At 43.2% G+C, this 22,790-nt stretch overlaps 2 protein-coding genes across 3 annotated transcripts; both read left to right on the top strand.

Annotated features, from left to right (window-relative positions):
- Positions 1-905: 905 nt before the first annotated feature.
- LOC135532939 (tetraspanin-8-like) lies at positions 906-10,883 on the top strand. Of its 2 annotated transcripts, XM_064960369.1 has the most exons (9): positions 906-1,167; positions 3,088-3,153; positions 3,430-3,546; positions 3,831-3,905; positions 4,901-4,996; positions 5,243-5,341; positions 5,793-5,903; positions 6,530-6,613; positions 10,298-10,883. In XM_064960369.1, the coding sequence occupies exons 1-9, from the start codon at positions 1,108-1,110 to the stop codon at positions 10,424-10,426; spliced, it is 837 nt and encodes a 278-aa protein (XP_064816441.1). In that variant the 5' UTR covers positions 906-1,107; the 3' UTR covers positions 10,427-10,883. The 2 variants fall into 2 exon arrangements, with proteins under 2 accessions (XP_064816441.1, XP_064816442.1); XM_064960370.1 differs by lacking the exon at positions 3,831-3,905.
- A 2,872-nt stretch (positions 10,884-13,755) lies between these two features.
- LOC135532940 (ras-related protein Rab-19-like) lies at positions 13,756-21,555 on the top strand. Its single transcript, XM_064960371.1, has 3 exons — positions 13,756-14,736; positions 18,754-18,937; positions 19,203-21,555. The coding sequence occupies exons 1-3, from the start codon at positions 14,533-14,535 to the stop codon at positions 19,484-19,486; spliced, it is 672 nt and encodes a 223-aa protein (XP_064816443.1). The 5' UTR covers positions 13,756-14,532; the 3' UTR covers positions 19,487-21,555.
- The last annotated feature ends 1,235 nt before the right edge of the window (positions 21,556-22,790 follow it).

A 22,790-nucleotide genomic window follows, 5' to 3' on the forward strand; every position in this document is an offset into this window, starting at 1 on the left:
TCTTCCGTTACTATCATATGCTTGGGTCTCTTCCGTTACTATCATATGCTTGGGTCTCTTCCGTTACTATCATATGCTTCAGTCTGTTCCGTTACTATCATATGCTTGAATCTGTTCCGTTACTATCATATGCTTGAGTCTGTTCCGTTACTATCATATGCTTGAATCTGTTCCGTTACTATCATATGCTTGAATCTGTTCCGTTACTATCATATGCTTGAATCTGTTCTGTTACTATCATATGCTTGAATCTGTTCCGTTACTATCATATGCTTGAGTCTGTTCCGTTACTATCATATGCTTGAGTCTGTTCCGTTACTATCATATGCTTGAGTCTGTTCTGTTACTATCATATGCTTGAGTCTGTTCCGTTACTATCATATGCTTGAGTCTGTTCCATTACTATCTTCCTTTGTACAAAATGTGCTCCAGATGTTTTGCGGGGTTGCATTGACATTGACATTGCTTAACACTTGGCCCACTTGGCCCTCTGGATTCCTAGAGACCCAATGGGGTTGCTTCTAAAATAGCACTCTATTCCCTATATAGTGCACTACTTTTTGACCAGGGCCTATAGAGCACTAGGGAATAGGGTGCCATTTTGGACGCAAGTGGTGAGGTCATAGTTGTCCAGAAATGGCTGATTATGTGATTTTATGTTCACTCAGGCCTCCTTGCTCTGGACTGGACCTCTGGATTCACATAGTAGATGCTTTGTTCTGCCAAGACAACAAATAGGAGGGCAGACAATAAACAGATCAATATTTACAATGCTGTTTGTACTCCACTTGTTACCGTTTTCTCAGGGCAACTGGCTACAAATCTTACTGCTGTGGTTGCACATCTCTCTAACTTCCGGGAGAGCCCATTTAAAGAAAATATAAGTAAAGTTCATGGGGCGTTGCGTTCATGCGGGCTAGTCCCTCCCATGACACAAAACACCATTCAGCAGCATGTCAACACACTCTCATGTTGAGAAGAATAAGAAACAGTTAAAGGAATCGGACAATCTATTTTCTGGACTTAAAGATCTTGGGCATCAGCGAGACCAACTCTGAAGTGAACCGCTTATCCAAAAAGTTGTTTATATTATAACCAAACATAGAAATGGGAAGAATACATATCTGCGTAAAACGGACGTTCATTTTCGTCTGTGTCTTGATCGGGGTAAGTTATCGTCCAGTCTGTTGGCCTGGACGTATTCGAGTAGATAAACCCGTTTTTTTATAGGAGCATGTTGCCAATTATGGCTGTCGATACACGTTTTTTAATACGACATTATTTGTTTACATTATGGCTGGTTATTTTTGTAACTTCAACGCAAGCAGTGAGAGTTGCAGTTTACACGGGACGGAATAAAGAGTGGTGCCGCTTTCATCAACAATAATGAGCCGATTGTTTTATAGTGCGGTATCAAGACAAGCACACAAATTAAATATAAATATTCTATTTAATGTTGCAATTGGGCTGCTGGGCTTTAATCTTTCACTGGAACACGTTTTTGAGCTTTGGTTTGTGGGTGTGTTCAGCTTATTTATTTATTTTTCGGCCTTTTAATTTGTCCTCTATTTGTTTATTAACTGCTAAATATCTTAACGTTATTTGTTATTTTTTTATTTATTTTATTTAACCTTTATTTAACCAGGTAGGCTAGTTGAGTACAAGTTCTCATTTGCAACTGCGACCTGGCCAAGATAAAGCTTGGCAGTGTGAGCAGACAACACAGAGTTACACATGGAGTAAACAATTAACAAGTCAATAACACAGTACAAAAAAGGTGAGTCTATATACATTGTGTGCAAAAGGCATGAGGAGGTAGGCGAATAATTACAACCTTGCAGATTAGCACTGGAGTGATACATGATCAGATGGTCATGTACAGGTAGAGATACTGGTGTGCAAAAGAGCAGAAAAGTAAATAAATAAAAACAGTGTGGGGGTGAGGTAGGTGAAAATGGGTGGGTTATTTACCAATAGACTATGTATTATCATCTTCAAATAGGCCTATTGACCTTAGTTATCACGTTTTTGTCAGAATATTAGGATAGTCAATAACTGATATTAGATTTTTATAAACAGCCTACTAAGTAAATATTTCAGCTATTCATTTCTTAATAATGTATAATTTCTTAGTCTATTTATAAATGAGGTATAATATATGTAAATACAATTTACTGTCTGCTTACAAACCATTTGTAGATGGTGTTGGTCAAATGCATTATTGAAGTTATGAAGAAATGGATCCCTCAACTCCTCTGAAACAAATGACTGTATCAACCTTTACTGTGCATTATCACTGGAATTCTCAGTATAATACCCTGTACATTGTAATGATTGTATCAACCTTTACTGTGCATTATCAGTAGAATTCCCAGTATAATACCCTGTACATTGTAATGACTGTATCAACCTTTACTGTGCATTATCAGTAGAATTCCCAGTATAATACCCTGTACATTGTAATGACTGTATCAACCTTTACTGTGCATTATCAGTAGAATTCCCAGTATAATACCCTGTACATTGTAATGACTGTATCAACCTTTACTGTGCATTATCAGTAGAATCCCCAGTATAATACCCTGTACATTGTAATGATTGTATCAACCTTTACTGTGCATTATCAGTAGAATTCCCAGTATAATACCCTGTACATTGTAATGATTGTATCAACCTTTACTGTGCATTATCAGTAGAATTCCCAGTATAATACCCTGTACATTGTAATGATTGTATCAACCTTTACTGTGCATTATCAGTAGAATTCCCAGTATAATACCCTGTACATTGTAATGATTGTATCAACCTTTACTGTGCATTATCAGTAGAATTCCCAGTATAATACCCTGTACATTGTAATGATTGTATCAACCTTTACTGTGCATTATCAGTAGAATTCCCAGTATAATACCCTGTACATTGTAATGATTGTATCAACCTTTACTGTGCATTATCAGTAGAATTCCCAGTATAATACCCTGTACATTGTAATGATTGTATCAACCTTTACTGTGCATTATCAGTAGAATTCCCAGTATAATACCCTGTACATTGTAATGATTGTATCATGTGTTGTATCCTCTTCAGATCATCAGCACCCTCTTGCTGGCCATCACATTATTTGGACATGGGTACTTCCACCAATCAGAAGAAGTAATTCTGTTGTTTTTTTATAGCTCCTATTACATTTACTAATTATATCATATTGATTTCATTATAATAATGCTGTGTCCATCTAGCCTGGTCCCAGATCTGTTTGTGCTGTCTATCCAACTCCTACAGTGTTTAGCATGACAACAACCATAGGAGTTGGCTATACAGCATAAACAGATCTGAGACCAGGTTAGAATCCAGCAGTATCATTGTAACATTATGATTATAAACCCACAGTTGCCATTTCATTAATTTGGCTTGTCTTCCTATGCACAGATAGAGGAGATGCTGCCAGGGATAGTAGTTCTGTATGTCCTAGAAGCAGCAACCCTGGTCCTGTCAATCTTTGGGGTCTATGGCGCTCGGAAGGAGAAGAAATGGACTGTGGTTCTGGTAAGCCTGACGAGACCTGTCTCAAAGTGTTAGCCTGATCCCAGATCTGTTGGTTTGTCTTGGATAATTATCATAGGAGTTGGCTACACAGCACAAACAGGTCTGGGATCTGGCTACCGACTTGACTTCTCTGCTGCAAACTGTTCCTTTCTGATAGGTAATGGCCATACAACTCAACTGGAACCAGTCAACACTTTCCCCATGACATGTTTCCCTTAAAGCGGGTTAGTTTGAATGAACCTTAAGTATTGATTTTGCTTGACAACCCCAATATGTGTGTGTAGTTTTCTGTAGGTATGTCACTGGCCAGCCTATACCTGTTTGCGGAGTGTGTGAAAGCATATTCAAGCAAACACGAGGTACAGTAGTCTATATATATAAACACACAGGTAACTGCCAAAATGATGGAAAACACCAACATAAAGTGGTTTAATAGGGCGTTGTGGCACCATGAGCCAGAACAGCTTTAATGCACCTTGTCATAGATTCTACAAGTGTCTAGAAGTCTATTGGAGTGATGCGAGACCATTCTTTCACAATAAATTCCATAATTTGGTGTTTTGTTGATGGAAAACACTGTCTCAGGAGCTGCTTCAGAATCTCACATAAGTGTTCACTTGGGTTGAGATCTGGTGACTGAGACAGCAATGGCATATGGTTTTACATCGATCGTTTCCATGCTCATCAAACCATTCAGTGACCTCTCATACCCTTTGGATGGCAGCATATCATCCTTTTTTATTTTATTCAACCTTTATTTAACCTTTTTTTAACCTTTATTTAACTAGGCCAGTCAGTTAAGAACACATTCTTATTTACAATGACGGCCTACTTGTAAAGCCCCCCTGGCCAAACCCTCCCCTAACCCAGACGACGCTGGGCCAATGGGACTCCCGATCACGGCCGGGTTACGATACAGCCCGGGATCGAACCTGGGTCTGTAGACCGCTGCACCACTCGGGAGCCCTAGCCATGGGGAAGTAGCCATTGTAGCCAAAATCATTTTCATACTGTACATAACCCTAAACATGATGGGATATTAATTGCTTAATTAACTCAGGAACCACACCTGTGTGGAAGCACCTGCTTTTAATATACTCTGTGTCCCTCATTTACTCAGGGGTTTCCATTAGTTTTGGCAGTTACCTGTATATATCTTCATTTTCTAATTCAACCTTGAGACAATATTTGTTTGCTGTTCTGGTGAAAAGATATTTAAGAAGTTATTGTATGATGGCGCAATGCATCTGACTCTTGATAATTCAATGTATGTATCTGTCCTTTTCAAATTCAGAGCTGATTATAGCTTTCAACTGTGACTATAACACTGAATATAAACTTGATTAATTTCAAGATGGAGGAGTTAACCAGAGAGGAACATCTGGCGATGATGCCTCTGAGTGGAGCGAAACAAAAAGATATAGAAACGATATACAACATACAGACTAACGTGAGTCATCTTCATTTAATGCTTCTTATGGTCTCTGCTTGTGCCAATTCAATGTGCCAATTCAAATTCCCAGAGTGACAATTCAATGTATGTGTGTCTTTAGGGATGGTTTTCCATATGATGTAAACCAAGGCCTGGACTAAAAACACTTTCTCCATGGAGGTTTCTCCAGGCCTTAACTATATATGGTAATTGTTTGCCTAATTGTTTTTAAAATGCCTGTTGTGCTGTTCCCTTCACTTTCAGTTCAAATGCTGTGGGCTCCTACAAGGCTACCAAGACTGGGGAACAGACATCCCCCTCTCCTGTCTCTGTTCTGATGAGGACTCAACAGACTTTACATGTGTGAGTCTGCTGTGTTAAATACCTTAACTTGATGCTGTTGATGATGTTGTTGTTGTGTGTATGCTGAGGAGGATTCAGTGTGTCCGTCTGTGTTAAATACCTTAACTTGATGCTGTTGATGATGTTGTTGTTGTGTGTATGCTGAGGAGGATTCAGTGTGTCAGTCTGTGTTAAATACCTCTGTTATGTCTTTTGGTAAAAGAGCAATACATTTTTTATTCTATTATCTTTAAAATGTGTTTTTAAAACAAAATTTAAAAAAGAGACGATGAGGACAGTGACAAGACGACCATAAACTGAGGAAGATGTACATGACAAAACTCTAAAAGACCAACAAATACCATAGAACACATTTGGACCAGACACATAATGGATGCCAAGCTGCAGTCTAGTAAGAAATCATGCAGCTAAAGTAGAGCACTGTTTTAAACCATGTCACATTCTATTTCAGGTTGCTCCTGGTAACAATACAAGATATGTTATTCACTATCCCAACAGTGATATGTCTGAGGATGATGACCACAAGGGATTAACGGATGAACACATGCTGGTATATAAAGAGGTACAATCATGTCATTCCACTACACCAGGGATGGGCAACTGGCGGCCATTTTGAAGGCCCTCAAATCAACTAGCCCATGTCAGATAATATTTTTTAGATTGCTAAATTAGGTTAGTAGACAGTTATCTAAACTTGTTATCATGGTCAAATTACTACCCATGGTGCCCTCATTGATGTTGTTAGTCAGTCTCACTATGTCATTAAAAACGGCATACATTTCTCACCACCCTATGGCAAAATGTGTAGAATTGCAGGAAATGATCTGTAAAACAACTCATTTTCCTCTGCCCCATGGCAACATGTGTAGAATTGCAGCGAACTTGCTTTAAAACAGCAACGTTTTCACTACACCCTAAGTTAAAATGCGTAGAATTACACCATTTTTTAAATGTATCTGCTGTCAAGAGGGTGCAACTAAACTGTTTTGCTCGTAATTTTGCTCAAAGTGTTTTGCTGGCAGCTGTGTATCCACTGGAATGTCATAATTCTAGTTGGATCCACAGAGATGACTTGTACAATACTCATTGATACAATAAACGGATGTTTGTTTAAGTTCTGATATAATACAGAGCTGTATACTCTTGTTTTTCACACAAAATGACAAACTCTTAATTGTTCATTTTCAGCCATGTCTTCCCATCCTGATCTCTGTCGAGAGCTATGCAATCAGCCTGGGAATAGGAATATTAGTAGCACTGACAGCATTATGGGTATGTATTTCTAATATATTTCTGTACTATTTAACGAGGGCCGAGCCTTGCCATTCTGCCTCCATAGGCAAGACCAAAAAATACCAACCCCGCAAAACTAGAATAGTCTCGTAAGCAAAATGACATATAAAAGACAGATGAATGAAAGTTGAAAATACGTATTTTACAGAGGTTAAAATCATGCACATTGTTGGTTCTGAATGAAAGTTGAAAATAAGTCATTTCTAGACATCTATGTTTGGGTCAACATGATTGGTTCAGATTTGGTCCGGACCAAAACAAATGTCTGGATGTGGAAATCAACGGCCGGTGCTGAACTGTCGCAAACAAAGTCGTACAAAAGGTGTCACCTGAAGTGTCGCCTACAGCTTTGGCCTGAAATGGAATGGTATGAATGCCCATCTACAGTGCATTCGGAAAGTATTCAGACCCCTAAACTTCCCCCCCCCAAAATGACGTTACAGCATTATTCTAAAATGGATCTGGTCCATTCAAGGTCCCCAAGGACACAATGGCATCCATCATTCTTAAATGGAAGAAGTGTGGAACCACCGAGACTCTTCCTAGAGCCGCCCTGCCAAACTGAGTAATCGGGGGAGAAGGGCTTAGGTCAGGGAAGTGACCAAGAACACAATGGTCACTCTGACAGACCTACCTAGTCCCTCTGTGGAAATGGGAAAACCTTCCAGAAGGATAACCATCTGCAGCACTACACCAATCAGGCCTTTATGATAGAGTGGCCAGACTTCCGTTTGGAGTTTGCCAAAAGGCATCTAAAGGACTCTTACCATGAGAAACAAGATTATCTGGTCTGATGAAATCAAGATTGAACTCTTTGGCCTGAATGCCAAGCATCACGTCTGGAGGAAACCTGGCATCATCCCTACGGTGAAGCATGGCAGTGGCAGCATCATGCTGTGGGGATGTTTTTCAGTGGCAGGGACTGAGAGACTAGTCAGGATCGAGGGAAAGATGAACGGAGCAAAGTACAGAGATCCTTGATGAAAACCTGCTCCAGAGCCCTCAGGACCTCAGACTGGGGTAAAGGCTCATCTTCCAACAGGACAACGACCCTAAGCACACAGCCAAGACAACGCAGGAGTGGCTTTTGGGACAAGTCTCTGAATGTCCTCGAGTGGCCCAGCCAGAGCCCAGACATGAACCCAATCTAACATCTCTGGAGAGGCCGGAAAATAGCTGTGCAGCGCTATCCAACCTGACAGCGCTTGAGAGGATCTGCAGAGAAGAATGGGAGAAACTCCCCAAATATTGTAGTGTTATATCCAAGAAGACTTGAGACTGTAATTACTGCCAAAGGTGCTTCAACAAAGTACTGAGTAAAGGGTCTGGATACCTATGGAAATGTGTTCATTCAGTTTTTTAAAAGTTTTTTATTAAGAACATTTTCCAAAAAAAAGTGCTGCCTTGTTTTTATGGGATATTGTGTGTAGATTGATGAGGGAAAAAAAAACAATTTAATATTTTTTTTTGAATAAGGCTGTAACATAACATTTTGAAAAAGTCAAATGGTCTGAATACTCTCTGAATGCATCGTATGTGGTAAGCCTACCGTTCTGTAAAACACATAAAAATGACATCCGAACAGGACCAAAAAAATACATCTAAAATATGTTGTCTCGGGCTTACTGGGGTGTGGGGTGTAGCTTGGAATGTGGTAGGCCCATCCATGTGGTAGGCCCGTCCATGTGGTAGACCCACCCATGTGGTAGACCCACCCATGTGGTAGACCCGTCCATGTGGTAGACCCGTCCATGTGGTAGACCCACCCATGTGGTAGACCCATCCATGTGGTAGACCCACCCATGTGGTAGGCCCGTCCATGTGGTAGACCCACCCATGTGGTAGGCCCGTCCATGTGGTAGACCCATCCATGTGGTAGGCCCGTCCATGTGGTAGACCCACCCATGTGGTAGACCCACCCATGTGGTAGGCCCATCCATGTGGTAGGCCCACCCATGTGGTAGGCCCACCCATGTGGTAGGCCCATCCATGTGGTAGACCCACCCATGTGGTAGGCCCATCCATGTGGTAGGCCCGCCCATGTGGTAGGCCCGCCCATGTGGTAGGCCCGCCCATGTGGCAGGCCCGTCCATGTGGCAGGCCCGTCCATGTGGCAGGCCCGCCCATGTGGCAGGCCCGTCCATGTGGCAGGCCCGTCCATGTGGCAGGCCCGTCCATGTGGCAGGCCCGTCCATGTGGCAGGCCCGTCCATGTTGTAGGCCCGTCCATGTGGTAGGCCCGTCCATGTGGTAGGCCCGTCCATGTGGTAGACCCGTCCATGTGGTAGGCCCATCCATGTGGTAGGCCCATCCATGTGGTAGGCCCATCCATGTGGTAGGCCCATCCATGTGGTAGGCCCATCCATGTGGTAGGCCCATCCATGTGGTAGGCCCATCCATGTGGTAGGCCCACCTTTGGAAAACAGACCGTGACATTGGCTTTATTAGTCCTGATTCCTGTGACTAATCAATTTGGCAATTTAAGCCCTGAATATCAGCTACCCGACTTTATCAGGAGTTCTCAGGAGCCCATTTGCAATGTAAAAAATATTGCAAATAATTTATTTTTAATTGTGATCAGCTTATCAAAACTGGACAGATACCAACTTGAAACCACTGATCTTGACAACGGGATGAAACTCCTGGACAACAGCTGTGATTATTCATTTCACTTTGACCTGTCCTGTTTTTAGGATATGTTGTTTGTTATAATGACAGCAAATGTTCTATTTGATTGATCTCCGTTTAGGTTAGGCTATTTGATTGACCTCCGTTTAGGTTAGGCTATTTGATTGACCTCCGTTTAGGTTAGGCTATTTGATTGACCTCCGTTTAGGTTAGGCTATTTGATTGACCTCCGTTTAGGTCAGGCTATTTGATTGACCTCTGTTTAGGTTAGGCTATTTGATTGACCTCCGTTTAGGTTAGGCTATTTGATTGACCTCTGTTTAGGTTAGGCTATTTGATTGACCTCTGTTTAGGTTAGGCTATTTGATTGACCTCCGTTTAGGTTAGACTATTTGATTGACCTCTGTTTAGGTTAGGCTATTTGATTGACCTCTGTTTAGGTTAGGCTATTTGATTGACCTCTGTTTAGGTTAGGCTATTTGATTGACCTCTGTTTAGGTTAGGCTATTTGATTGACCTCTGTTTAGGTCAGGCTATTTGATTGACCTCTGTTTAGGTTAGGCTACTCTGTTTAGGTTAGGCTATTTGATTGACATCCGTTTAGGTCAGGCTATTTGATTGACCTCTGTTTAGGTTAGGCTATTTGATTGACCTCTGTTTAGGTTAGGCTATTTGATTGACCTCTGTTTAGGTTAGGCTATTTGATTGACCTCTGTTTAGGTCAGGCTATTTGATTGACCTCTGTTTAGGTTAGGCTATTTGATTGGAGAAAGCTGCATGATGTAAAAAAAATTGAAATTCAAATTAAAAATTGTCCATAGTTTTTTATGTGGATTTTTCAATTCAGGAAGTGAATTTCAATTGACTCTGCCTGAATTTAAAACTTAATTGAACCAAATGCTGTTCCATACTTTTTTTTTTTACCATAGGTTTTGAGTGTAGGCCTATTAGATTGAACCATCATCTATCACACTCAGCATCTGGTCACCTGCTCCGTCAATCCTGACTGAACCGTTACTGTGTGTCTGGTCCTCAGGATGTTGGAGTTGTCCTGGCCATCACAATACTCTGCCAGATGAGAAGAAAGGTTGATGTGCCACCTGTGATCTTCACCTCTCAACCACCTCAATACAGGGAGCTGTGTGACACAGCAGAGGGTGTCTGACATGAAATGGTCCTCTTATGAAGGAGACTCAATGCACTAGTCTGAGTGCCAGTCTGTTTGTGCCATCATGACAACTCCTGTCACTCATTTGTGTCAAGCCAAACATGACAATGGGTGACAAAGAGTTGGCTTGGCAATGACAGCAATGGAGTTGTCATTAGCCTGACCACAAACAGATCTGGGATCAGGTTAGCAATGCATCCATATTATGTACATACTCATAACACACATGAAAGGACAACTCAGGACATTATTAGACATTAGACATCTCTACTGTGTTGTCCAAAGTATTACTGTTCAACTGATTATCCATCTGACTGCCAGCAAGGGTCTTCTTATTGGCTGTCAAATGTTCTGTGGTTTGTTTTTCTGTTGTAAATAATTGGTAACCATTTAACCATTGAAGTGCCTCAGTGTTGGTTACAGTGTCTTGAATAAAGGGACAAGCATCTTTTAACATTATGTTCCTTTTATTCGACAACCAACATCTCTTAAAAATATTCCTCTTTTCAACCTGTTCTCTCCTCTCAACCTCTCTCTTCCTCTTTTCCTCCTGTTCTCTCCTCTCATCCTTCTCTCTTCCTCTTTTCCTCCTGTTCTCTCCTCTCATCCTTCTCTCTTCCTCTTTTCCTCCTGTTCTCTCCTCTCATCCTTCTCTCTTCCTCTTTTCCTCCTGTTCTCTCCTCTCATCCTTCTCTCTTCCTCTTTTCCTCCTGTTCTCTCCTCTCATCCTTCTCTCTTCCTCTTTTCCTCCTGTTCTCTCCTCTCATCCTCTCTTCCTCTTTTCCTCCTGTTCTCTCCTCTCATCCTCCTCTCTTCCTCTTTTCCTCCTGTTCTCTCCTCTCATCCTCCTCTTCCTCTTTTCCTCCTGTTCTCTCCTCTCATCCTCCTCTTTCTTCCTCTCTTCTTCTTTCCCTGTTTCACCCTCTTCTCCTCCTGTTCTCTCCTCTCACCCTCTCCTCCTCCTGTCTTTCACACTCCCTCAGCTCTTTCTCTCTCCTCTTCTGTTCTGCCTTCTCTGTCTTTGTCTCTGCTTCCTTTCTCTTCCTCTCCCCCTTCTCTTGTTTCTTCAACTTGTCTTTCTCTTTCTTCCAACTGAATACAGTCTGACTCCGGGGGAAACGCTGATTAAAACAATGAAGATATAATGAAGGACTCTAAACTGTATGATATTAGACCAGTGGTTGTAACCCGGGTACCAGTCTGTTTAGCTATCATTCCACTCCTTGCCACTCCTTGTCATGCTAAACATTTGGCATGTGACACGGAGTAGAAGGGGTGGAATGTTAACTCAACAGACTGGCACCCAGGCTACTGTAGTACATACCTATAATATCATTTTACGTTCATTCAATAAACTTCTTTGTTCTATTTGCCTGTGTGGCAGAAGTTTCCTTGGCAACGTGCTGCGATGCTGTGGTTCCATTGTCATGGCTCCCCAAATGACCTGCATTGCACTGTAAAATCACAGGAGGGCAGTAGATATTAACTCATCAAGTTAGTTAGATGCACACATCCTAGAGAGAGGGGCCTAGCCTGTTCCCAGGTCTGTTTGTGTTATCATGTGTTTGGCATGACAAGCAGAGGCATGATGGCACAAACAGACTGGTTCCCAGGCAAAGAAGGGCCCCTGATACTTCCTGACGGTCCTCCAGATATAGCTGGTCCTCCAGCGCATCTCTCTCTCTAGCTGTTCCACTCTAACCAAAGCTTCTTCTGGTTAACTCTGTTATCCTCTAAATCTATCATCTCCTTTTCCTTCTCCTGGTTATCTCTGTGCACGTTTTTTTTTCTCTCTCCGTCTCCAGCTCCAACTCTACCTCCTCCTTCTTCTCAGCTCTCTCCATCACCACTGTGCACTGTTTCTCTCTCTCTTCATTTCCTTCTGCTCTCTCCATCTCCACATGCACCTTTTCTCTCTATCCTTCTCCAGCTCTACCTCCTCCTCCTCTCTTGTCCTCCTCAACTCTGCCTCTAACAACCTTCTCTCTCTCCATCTTAATTAGATGCCATTCCAACTCCCCATCTTGCTTCAGATGTACCTTCTTCTCTCTGTCTCTCTTATCTCTGCACTCCATTCTTCCTTTTCTCTTCCTGATTCTCTGTCTCTCCGTCTCTCTTATCTCTGCACTCCATTCTTCCTTTTCTCTTCCTGATTCTCTGTCTCTCCGTCTCTCTTATCTCTGCACTCCATTCTTCCTTTTCTCTTCCTGATTCTCTGTCTCTCCGTCTCTCTTATCTCTGCACTCCATTCTTCCTTTTCTCTTCCTGATTCTCTGTCTCTCCGTCTCTCTTATCTCTGCACTCCATTCTTCCTTTTCTCTTCCTGATTCTCTGTCTCTCCGTCTCTCTTATCTCTGCACTCCATTCTTCCTTTTCTCTTCCTGATTCTCTGTCTCTCTGTCTCTCTTATCTCTGCACTCCATTCTTCCTTTTCTCTTCCTGATTCTCTGTCTCTCCGTCTCTCTTATCTCTGCACTCCATTCTTCCTTTTCTCTTCCTGATTCTCTGTCTCTCCGTCTCTCTTATCTCTGCACTCCATTCTTCCTTTTCTCTTCCTGATTCTCTGTTTCTGTATCACAGATCTGAATGTATCACACTCCCCCACTGCTTGTCTTGCCTGGTCTACTGCAAAGCTCCAGCCTTTCTTCCTCATCCAGTCCCCCATTTATTCTCCTCTTCATCCATCTGTTCCCTCTTCTTCTGAAAGTCAGTTTCTTCTACTTTTAAGTTCTCTTTCATTTTATTTTGATGTTTTCTTTTTCCCCGAAACTCTTTCCTTTTCTCCCCCTGGAGATCAACACTCGTCATCTCGTACTCTCTGGCACTGTCCCCAAGACTCTGCAAAGGTAGCCAAGCCATTGCTCCACCAATCCACAAGCCGGAGTTATGTTGTGGTGGAGAATGTTTTCATTTAAGTGTTCTGGAAGATGCTAGTCATTTGAATAGAATGTTTAATTCAAAACAACTGTTTACAGTTCTGAGTTCCAACATTGAATAGAATGTTTAATTCAAAACAACTGCTTACAGTTCTGAGTTCCAACATTGAATAGAATGTTTAATTCAAAACAACTGCTTTACAGTTCTGAGTTCCAACATTGAATAGAATGTGAGGCAGAGTTTCCATAAATACTGAACATTGTTTTTCTCACAGTTAAAGACAATAATAATAACATGATATATAATTATAATAAATCAAAACGGTATTTCTGTTTTAGTATCTATTTTGGTATCTATTTCATTTGGAAAGTGTTGAAACAAAATATTTTTAACAGATTGTATCCAGGTTTTGAGAGCAATGTCAATGAGAACTGAAACACTACATTTCCCACAATACCACAGGTGGGAGCTCACGTGACGATTAGCAGGTAGGGCGGGATTACATTGGTAGAAAGAGACGGAAAACCTAATGAGGCAACAGGTGGATGGAGGAAGAGAAAGTAACATCCACTAACAAAGACAATCTGGAGGAGAAAGAAGGCAGCTCTTTTGACAGTGTAAAGGAGACTCAATCTGTTTCTTATTCTGTGTGGAAGAGTAGTGCTTACTACTGGCTGTTCAGTGCATTCTGTTGCCGTTGGAAATGAACTGGGGCAACACCTGAGAGGAGGCTGGTCGGGAGCAGAAAGGGAATGTTTTCTTTCTGTAGAATTGAGCCGCTGTTAACCTCACCTGATGGATGTACGGGGGGAGAGAGGCCTGATTGGAGGGAACATTCTGGGCTTGACTGAAAGACCTGTGCTCCGTTCTCAGCTCTGAGGTGGTTATATGGCCAGAAGGAAATCCTGTATCACACCTGATCAACTAAAGAATGCTATTTTCCACACTTGTGCTGTGACCTACTACAGTACTGAAGCTACTGTATATGAGAACCTTCTCTGGCCAGGGAGGATTTAGAAGTCACGAAGCGACAGGTACAAGTCAACAAGAGACCCTGGGTCATCTGGGATTATAACCTAGCAACAACCATCAGGGGATAGCATTGTAAGGCAGACATCACTCACTTGCTTATAACACAGTTGTAACATAGTCCTAGCATTGTGACGTGACACTAAGTCAGTGTCTTGGTGTGGCTCCCAGGCCCAGACAGCCCACTCCTCTTCACGATGCAACAGCCAACTGGAGGAGTGGAGCAGCAGGACCAATCCTTTGATTTCCTGTTCAAGATCATCCTGATTGGAGATTCTAACGTGGGCAAGACCTGCGTGGTCCAGAGCTTCAAGTCAGGACAGTTCTCAGAGAGGCAACAGAACACCATAGGAGTGGACTTCACCGTGCGGACAGTGGACATCGAGGGCAAGAAAATTAAGGTAAGGAAGTCAGCCTCAAACCTTTAGGAGAAATGGTGCTTTATAGAACTATAAGGGATCAGTGAAAGTCAGCCTAAACCTAACCCTACAGTCACTGTCACTCCAGCAAGCTGTTGCATAGCAACAGAGCTGCAGTTGGTGGTTTGTTGATAGTATGAACATCTACAACACATCTTCTGTTGTTGACTATACACATAACGTAGAACTGAAATGTCAAAGTGTTGCCTCCTGATCAGATGAGTTGCTGTCTGAATACTTCAGTTTGGAGGCCATTGGGGTGGTTGGTGTAAAACACAGCTGTTGTCTTGTGATACTGTCAAGAAGGCTTTGCAGGCCTTAATTAAGTTGACACTTAATACAAGTTGGACCAGCATTTCATGAGGGACTCGCCTTTCTGGTTCTCCTACATCACATCAGTCACTCCTCTTTCTCTTCCCTGACCAAAAACATCAGTATTTGTTTTTAAACTTCAATGAGGAAAGTGAGAGTAAGCCTTGAGTACCTATTGAGGTCAAACTACTGTATGCTTGAATAGGAAACCTCTATGAGGGACTGGCTACACTCTTATCATTTTGTTTGCTATCTAGATTCTAGAACCTTAAAGGCTTTTTGGTTGCAGGTAGAATGCTTTGTGTTCCATGTAGAACCCTCTCTACAGATAGAACCGTTTTTGGCTCCAGGTAGAACTAACCGGAATCAAAAAGGGTTCTCCTATGGGTCAGCCGAAGAACTCTTTTGGAACCCTTTTTTCTAAGAGTGTAGGTTTAAATACTTTAGAGATACTTTAGGTTTAAATGATTTTGTAGCTGGAGGGCCCCTCCCTCCCTACTCTACCAACACCTGCTAACTGTATTGTTCCCCAAACCTGCCAGACAAGAGAGGCGATAGGAAGGTATTTATGGTGCGGTCTCTTCCTCTTACCAACCACTCTTAGAAAAAAGTGTCACAAAAGTATTCTTCCACTGTCCCCGTAGGAGAACCCTTTTTGGTTCCATGTAGAACCCTCTGTGGAAAGAACCAAATAGGGCTCTATGGGGACAGCCAAATAACCATTTTCGGTTGTAGATAGCACCTTTTTGTTTAAGAGGTATAGTAACATTATTACTAGAGGGGCCTACTGTGTGTCATATACCTCCTTCATTCTAGAATGGGTTCTATTTCATTCTGTGTTACTGACCGTATCCTCTACCAACTGACCTTTGACACAGGAAGGAAGGAAGAGCAGGCAAGTGGATGGCTTCAGAATGTATCTTAGTCTGGGGCTCTGTCCCAGAGCGCACCCTATTCCTTATCTAGTGCACTACTTTTGACCAGGGCCCATGTCTCTGGTCGAATGTAGTGCACTATATAGGGAATAGGGTGCCATTTGGTTTATGGCCACTCTGTGTGAATAGGGCCATGTTGCCTCAACTGACCACACATCAGAACGTATGCAAATCATGCATGATGACAACACTAGACAATTGTTGCTATCCCTGTACCACACACATAACTCTACGTGACAACTGTAACCACACAAAGAGACAGAGATCAATGCAAACAGCATTCATTCTGTCTGCTTGTACTATTTACTGACAGGAACATGGATATTATTTAACTGTAAAGAGTTGTATTTACTGACAGGAACATGGATATTATTTAACTGTAAAGAGTTGTATTTACTGACAGGAACATGGATATTATTTAACTGTAAAGAGTTGTATTTACTGACAGGAACATGGATATTATTTAACTGTAAAGAGTTGTATTTACTGACAGGAACATAGATATTATTTAACTGTAAAGAGTTGTATTTACTGACAGGAACATGGATATTATTTAACTGTAAAGAGTTGTATTTACTGACAGGAACATAGATATTATTTAACTGTAAAGAGTTGTATTTACTGACAGGAACATGGATATTATTTAACTGTAAAGAGTTGTATTTACTGACAGGAACATGGATATTATTTAACTGTAAAGAGTTGTATTTACTGACAGGAACATGGATATTATTTAACTGTAAAGAGTTGTATTTACTGACAGGAACATGGATATTATTTAACTGTAAAGAGTTGTATTTACTGACAGGAACATAGATATTATTTAACTGTAAAGAGTTGTATTTACTGACAGGAACATGGATATTATTTAACTGTAAAGAGTTGTATTTACTGACAGGAACATGGATATTATTCTGATGTAAAGAGTTCTATTTAATTTATTTAGTCACTTTGCATGACAACGGCAGGGCTCTTGGTCCAGGCAGGGCTCTTGGTCCAGGCAGGGCTCTCGGTCCAGGCAGGGCTCTCGGTCCAGGCAGGGCTCTCGGTCCAGGCAGGGCTCTCGCTCCAGGCAGGGCTCTCGCTCCAGGCAGGGCTCTCGCTCCAGGCAGGGCTCTCGGTCCAGGCAGGGCTCTCGGTCCAGGCAGGGCTCTCGGTCCAGGCAGGGCTCTCGGTCCAGGCAGGGCTCTCGGTCCAGGCAGGGCTCTCGCTCCAGGCAGGGCTCTCGCTCCAGGCAGGGCTCTCGCTCCAGGCAGGGCTCTTGCTCCAGGCAGGGCTCTTGGTCCAGGCAGGGCTCCAGGCAGGGCTCTTGCTCCAGGCAGTGCTCTTGCTCCAGGCAGGGCTCTTGCTCCAGGCAGTGCTCTTGCTCCAGGCAGGGCTCTTGCTCCAGGCAGGGCTCTTGCTCCAGGCAGTGCTCTTGCTCCAGGCAGGGCTCTTGCTCCAGGCAGGGCTCTTGCTCCAGGCAGTGCTCTTGCTCCAGGCAGTGCTCCAGGCAGGGCTCTTGCTCCAGGCAGGGCTCTTGCTCCAGGCAGGGCTCTTGCTCCAGGCAGGGCTCTTGCTCCAGGCAGTGCTCCAGGCAGTGCTCCAGGCAGTGCTCCAGGCAGTGCTCTTGCTCCAGGCAGAAATGGAGTTGCAGGGTGTTTTGCTTCCTGCCCTATAGAGGTGTGTCATTGTTAAACACAGGAACCAGTGGAAATCCCCTGTACATCACTGCACACATACTGTATATAAGCTGTCCCTCCCAAAGCCAGTGGCAGAGACATGTTTACTGCATTAGAACTACAGCACATGTGAATCAAAACAGATCATCCCTACAGTAGCTTTTGGAAGCATATAAAAAACAACATGTTCTCCTGTGCTTGTGTACATGTTGTGTGGATGATTAGGAGAAAGAGATGAAATGATTTAACGGGGGTTTTAGAGGAAGACAAAGATAAAGTCTGTGAGGAGAGTGATACAGAAACCAAATGCAGGGTAAGACCAGGTGAGCATGGGAGTTTAGGAACTCTGGTGCCAGGTGTGTCAGGTTGCTATGGCAGTTGTTGCTATGCTAACATGAAGAGAGGAGCAGATCAGGCGGAGGCTGAAGGAGATACCTGAGACACACAGTGGCATATTGCAGCCTTTTTTAACATTTACAGTACATCATCATTTTGTTAAGGTGTCATTTCAATAGTGCTGCCTTCACACAGAGTGTTGTATTGTTCCCTCCAGGAGAATATTAGACTGTGAGATCACTGTTTTGTATTGTTCCCTCCAGGAGAATATTAGACTGTGAGATCATTGTTTTGTATTGTTCCCTCCAGGAGAATATTAGACTGTGAGATCATTGTGTTGTATTGTTCCCTCCAGGAGAATATTAGACTGTGAGATCATTGTATTGTATTGTTCCCTCCAGGAGAATATTAGACTGTGAGATCATTGTTTTGTATTGTTCCCTCCAGGAGAATATTAGACTGTGAGATCATTGTTTTGTATTGTTCCCTCCAGGAGAATATTAGACTGTGAGATCATTGTTTTGTATTGTTCCCTCCAGGAGAATATTAGACTGTGAGATCATTGTTTTGTATTGTTCCCTCCAGGAGAATATTAGACTGTGAGATCATTGTTTTGTATTGTTCCCTCCAGGAGAATATTAGACTGTGAGATCATTGTGTTTGTATTGTTCCCTCCAGGAGAATATTAGACTGTGAGATCATTGTGTTTGTGTGTGAGATATTTATCTATTTCTGTGTGTGTCTGTGTAAAACAGATGCAGGTATGGGACACGGCTGGACAGGAGCGTTTCCGGACCATCACCCAGAGTTACTACCGCAGCGCCCACGGCGCCATGATTGCCTATGACATCACACGCCACGGAACCTTTGACTCTGTGTCCAATTGGATCAGGGAGGTGGAGCTGTACGGCGCGGCCAATGTAGTGCTCTGTCTCATTGGTGAGTGGGAGCAAAAATATTTGCTAACGCTATGTGGCATGGGCCATTGTTATGAATTTAAAGGTTTGTTCTATCCTTTTTAATTCTATAATTGAGATGTAAAGATTTGAAACAAAAAATCTGGGCCTCTCTCAGAAAAGAGGTTCACACCTTTAAAATTATTTAACCCCTGACCCCTTCCTGTTCAAATAAAGGTCAAATCAATGTGTTTTTGACAAATCAGTTCTGAAAACAAACTTGAAACACCTATTTCTCTCCTTCCCAGGTAACAAGTCTGACCTGGAGTCTGAGCGTCAGGTGTTGTTCCAGGAGGCATGCTGTATGGCTGAGGAGAGAGGCATCCTGGCAGCGTTAGAGACCTCAGCTAAGGAGAACCAGAATGTGGACGATGCCTTCATGATGATGGCCCGCGAGCTGCTGGCACGCAACGGCACTGCCGTCCGGCAACAGGCCCCTGGCAACAATGACTCGCCCCGCGTCCTGCTCCGAGCCAACTCACGACCAATCAACGGGCCAGCGGTGATCACAGACAGGAAGACGTGTTGCTGACATAGAGAGGAGGAAGGACAGCAGAGGGAGTGTAAGAATGGATACCTGCGTGTGTGCCGCTGTGTTACCTGGAAGAGGACAGGTAAGAATGGATACCTGCGTGTGTGCCGCTGTGTTACCTGGAAGAGGACAGGTAAGAATGGATACCTGCGTGTGTGCCGCTGTGTTACCTGGAAGAGGACAGGTAAGAATGGATACCTGCGTGTGTGCCACTGTGTTACCTGGAAGAGGACAGAATGAGGCAGGGATCATCAACTAGATTCAGCTGCGGGACGATGTTTTACTGGAACGGATGGTCGAGGGGCCGGGAACACAATTACAATTCATTTGTAAACCACAAATTGACCGCAAGAAGCCCAAACAGATATAGTTTGACGAAACATAATCATTTCAAACCTTGGTCACGTTTGTATACGGTCACGTGTCTCTCCATTATGCGTGGGAATACTTGGGAACAGATTTCTTAAATTAAAATCACTTGGAGCTGATTTCCTGGTGTTTCAACAATCTTTAATGTCCAACAATAAAAATTCCACAATGAAATATATATATATAATAAATAAAACCCACCCGCGGGCCGCCACCTGGGGAACCCTGGAAAAGGGGAAGCTGAGACCGTTACAGGCAGAACACACACTCCTTTGTGTGTGACTTTAAGTACTATTGACCTATGACCTATGTAGTGGTGTAGCGCAGTTTCTCAAACCCCCGACCCCCCCACAAGGTACGAGCAATTTAATTTTAGAAATGCTATGTAGCATTTTTATAGCTGATCTCATGCTCTTTTCCATATTCTGCTGAGAGAACATGTTGCTGTTTTAGTTCTCAGGGATTCTTGAAAGACGGGACAATTTCAACTTTTTCCCACGAATGTTGGTCTTAATATTAACAAAATGTGAAATATATATTTTGATCGACCAAAGTATCAGCTATCACACCATGTAAATGAATAACTTCCTAATCACATTTTTCATAAATCATCAAATGCAACTAATTGGATTTATGTCAACTCCGTCAGACACCATAAGGCATTTTCATTTACAATTATTAAGTGTTTAAAACGGCCTTGGATTGTTTCACTCTAACATTAGATTATTAAAATAAGTAATCCAAATCTCCAAACTTCTTTTTGTTTAGTTTTCTGGATTTAAGACATAAAACAACATTTATAAAACTAACATCAGCCCCAGGTCGAACATAGCAAATATTAGAACTGTTTCACCATCTGTTGCAGAACAATTCAAATATTTTGTCTGAATATTGACAACAACAAAATCTTAAGGGGGTTCGTCCTCAGTGACGGAGTTGACAAGCCACTGATGTAGTTGGCAACACATGATACTGCCTCTAAAAATACAAGTTCAATACAAACATTTGTAAAATATGGAAAATGATTCATTTCACCACTCTGACGGAGTTGACGTTAGACAAAAACCCGACAGAGTTGATGCCTAACAGAGAGGACAAAAATGGATGCCTAACAGAGAGGACAAAAATGGATGCCTAACAGAGAGGACAAAAATGGATGCTTAATTCAAGTGGAATACACAGTAGCAATTATGTTTTACTCAGTTGCTTTATGACTCTAAAACCTCATTTAAAGAATATTTTTCACTCGAAACTGAGATTTGGTGAACTCCGTCAGATTAGTCTAAAATCTCAAAAGAATCAGGATTGAGTAGGGTCAGCTATGCCATAAGGACCCCTTGTCATTAGAGTACGATATAATATGAATTTTGGTTAAAGTGTGTTACATTTAAGTCACAGAGGGCTCTTGCATAAAACTACATAAGATCGAGTTTCAGTTAATATCCATTATTACCATTTTTTAATTTTTATTAAAAAATAGTTTTGGGGAGTTTGAAATTAGGATCCTTTGCTCAGGACAGGGCATTTCCAGGCATAGAGCCGACATGGAAATTAATAATATTGAAAGTATTTAGAAGATTTGAAAAATATATATATATAGTGTGTGTGCTATGCCAGTGGATCTATGACACTGTGACCTTGTGTGTCCCGGGGGGTAATGGACTGGAGTGGTGGATCTATGACACTGTGACCTTGTGATTGTCCCGGGGGTGGGGGGGGGGAGTGGACTGGGGCAGTGGATTTATGACACTGTGAGTGCACCAGGGTGGGAGTGGACTGGAGTGGTGGATCTATGACACTGTGACCTTGTGATTGTCCCGGGGGGGGGAGTGGACTGGGGCAGTGGATCTATGACACTGTGACCTTGTGAGTGTCCCAGGGGGGGAGTGGACTGGAGCAGTGGATCTATGACACTGTGAGTGTCCCGGGGGAGTGGACTGGGGCAGTGGATCTATGACACTGTGACCTTGTGAGTGTCCCGGGGGGGTTGGACTGTAGCAGTGGATCTATGACACTGTGAGTGTCCCGGGGCGAGTGGACTGGAGCAGTGGATCTTGTGAGTGTCCCGGGGGGAGTGGACTGGAGTGGTGGATCTATGACACTGTGAGTGTCCCGGGGGGAGTGGACTGGAGCGGTGGATCTATGACACTGTGAGTGTCCCGGGGCGAGTGGACTGGAGCAGTGGATCTATGACACTGTGACCTTGTGAGTGTCCCGGGGGGGTTGGACTGGAGCAGTGGATCTATGACACTGTGAGTGTCCCGGGGTGAGTGGACTGGAGCAGTGGATCTATGACACTGTGACCTTGTGAGTGTCCCGGGGGGGTTGGACTGTAGCGGTGGATCTATGACACTGTGAGTGTCCCGGGGGGAGTGGACTGGAGCGGTGGATCTATGACACTGTGAGTGTCCCGGGGCGAGTGGACTGGAGCAGTGGATCTATGACACTGTGACCTTGTGAGTGTCCCGGGGGGGTTGGACTGGAGCAGTGGATCTATGACACTGTGAGTGTCCCGGGGTGAGTGGACTGGAGCAGTGGATCTATGACACTGTGACCTTGTGAGTGTCCCGGGGGGGTTGGACTGTAGCGGTGGATCTATGACACTGTGAGTGTCCCGGGGGGAGTGGACTGGAGCGGTGGATCTATGACACTGTGAGTGTCCCGGGGCGAGTGGACTGGAGCAGTGGATCTATGACACTGTGAGTGTCCCGGGGCGAGTGGACTGGAGCAGTGGATCTATGACACTGTGACCTTGTGAGTGTCCCGGGGTGGTTGGACTGTAGCGGTGGATCTATGACACTGTGAGTGTCCCGGGGGGGGGGGGGGGTTGGCCTGGAGCAGTGGCTGAAGCACTACATTACTGTTCCACCTGCTGCCATCCATGTTGTTGCTGAAAGCCTACAGTGCCTGAACAAAGCCTGCACATTGCCTGTAG

Source organism: Oncorhynchus masou, unplaced genomic scaffold, assembly GCF_036934945.1.
Source record: "Oncorhynchus masou masou isolate Uvic2021 unplaced genomic scaffold, UVic_Omas_1.1 unplaced_scaffold_2124, whole genome shotgun sequence".
NCBI lineage: Eukaryota > Metazoa > Chordata > Actinopteri > Salmoniformes > Salmonidae > Oncorhynchus > Oncorhynchus masou.

Bases quoted from the DNA above. Each gene is read 5' to 3' on its own strand.
- LOC135532939 (XM_064960369.1), top strand. From the start codon at position 1,108: ATGGGAAGAATACATATCTGCGTAAAACGGACGTTCATTTTCGTCTGT. The intron at 1,168-3,087 runs GTAAGTTATCGT...TATCCTCTTCAG, and splicing joins TCGTCTGTGTCTTGATCGGG to ATCATCAGCACCCTCTTGCT. The intron at 5,342-5,792 runs GTGAGTCTGCTG...ATTCTATTTCAG, and splicing joins ACTCAACAGACTTTACATGT to GTTGCTCCTGGTAACAATAC.
- LOC135532940 (XM_064960371.1), top strand. From the start codon at position 14,533: ATGCAACAGCCAACTGGAGGAGTGGAGCAGCAGGACCAATCCTTTGAT. The intron at 14,737-18,753 runs GTAAGGAAGTCA...TGTGTAAAACAG, and splicing joins TCGAGGGCAAGAAAATTAAG to ATGCAGGTATGGGACACGGC. The intron at 18,938-19,202 runs GTGAGTGGGAGC...TCTCCTTCCCAG, and splicing joins TGTAGTGCTCTGTCTCATTG to GTAACAAGTCTGACCTGGAG.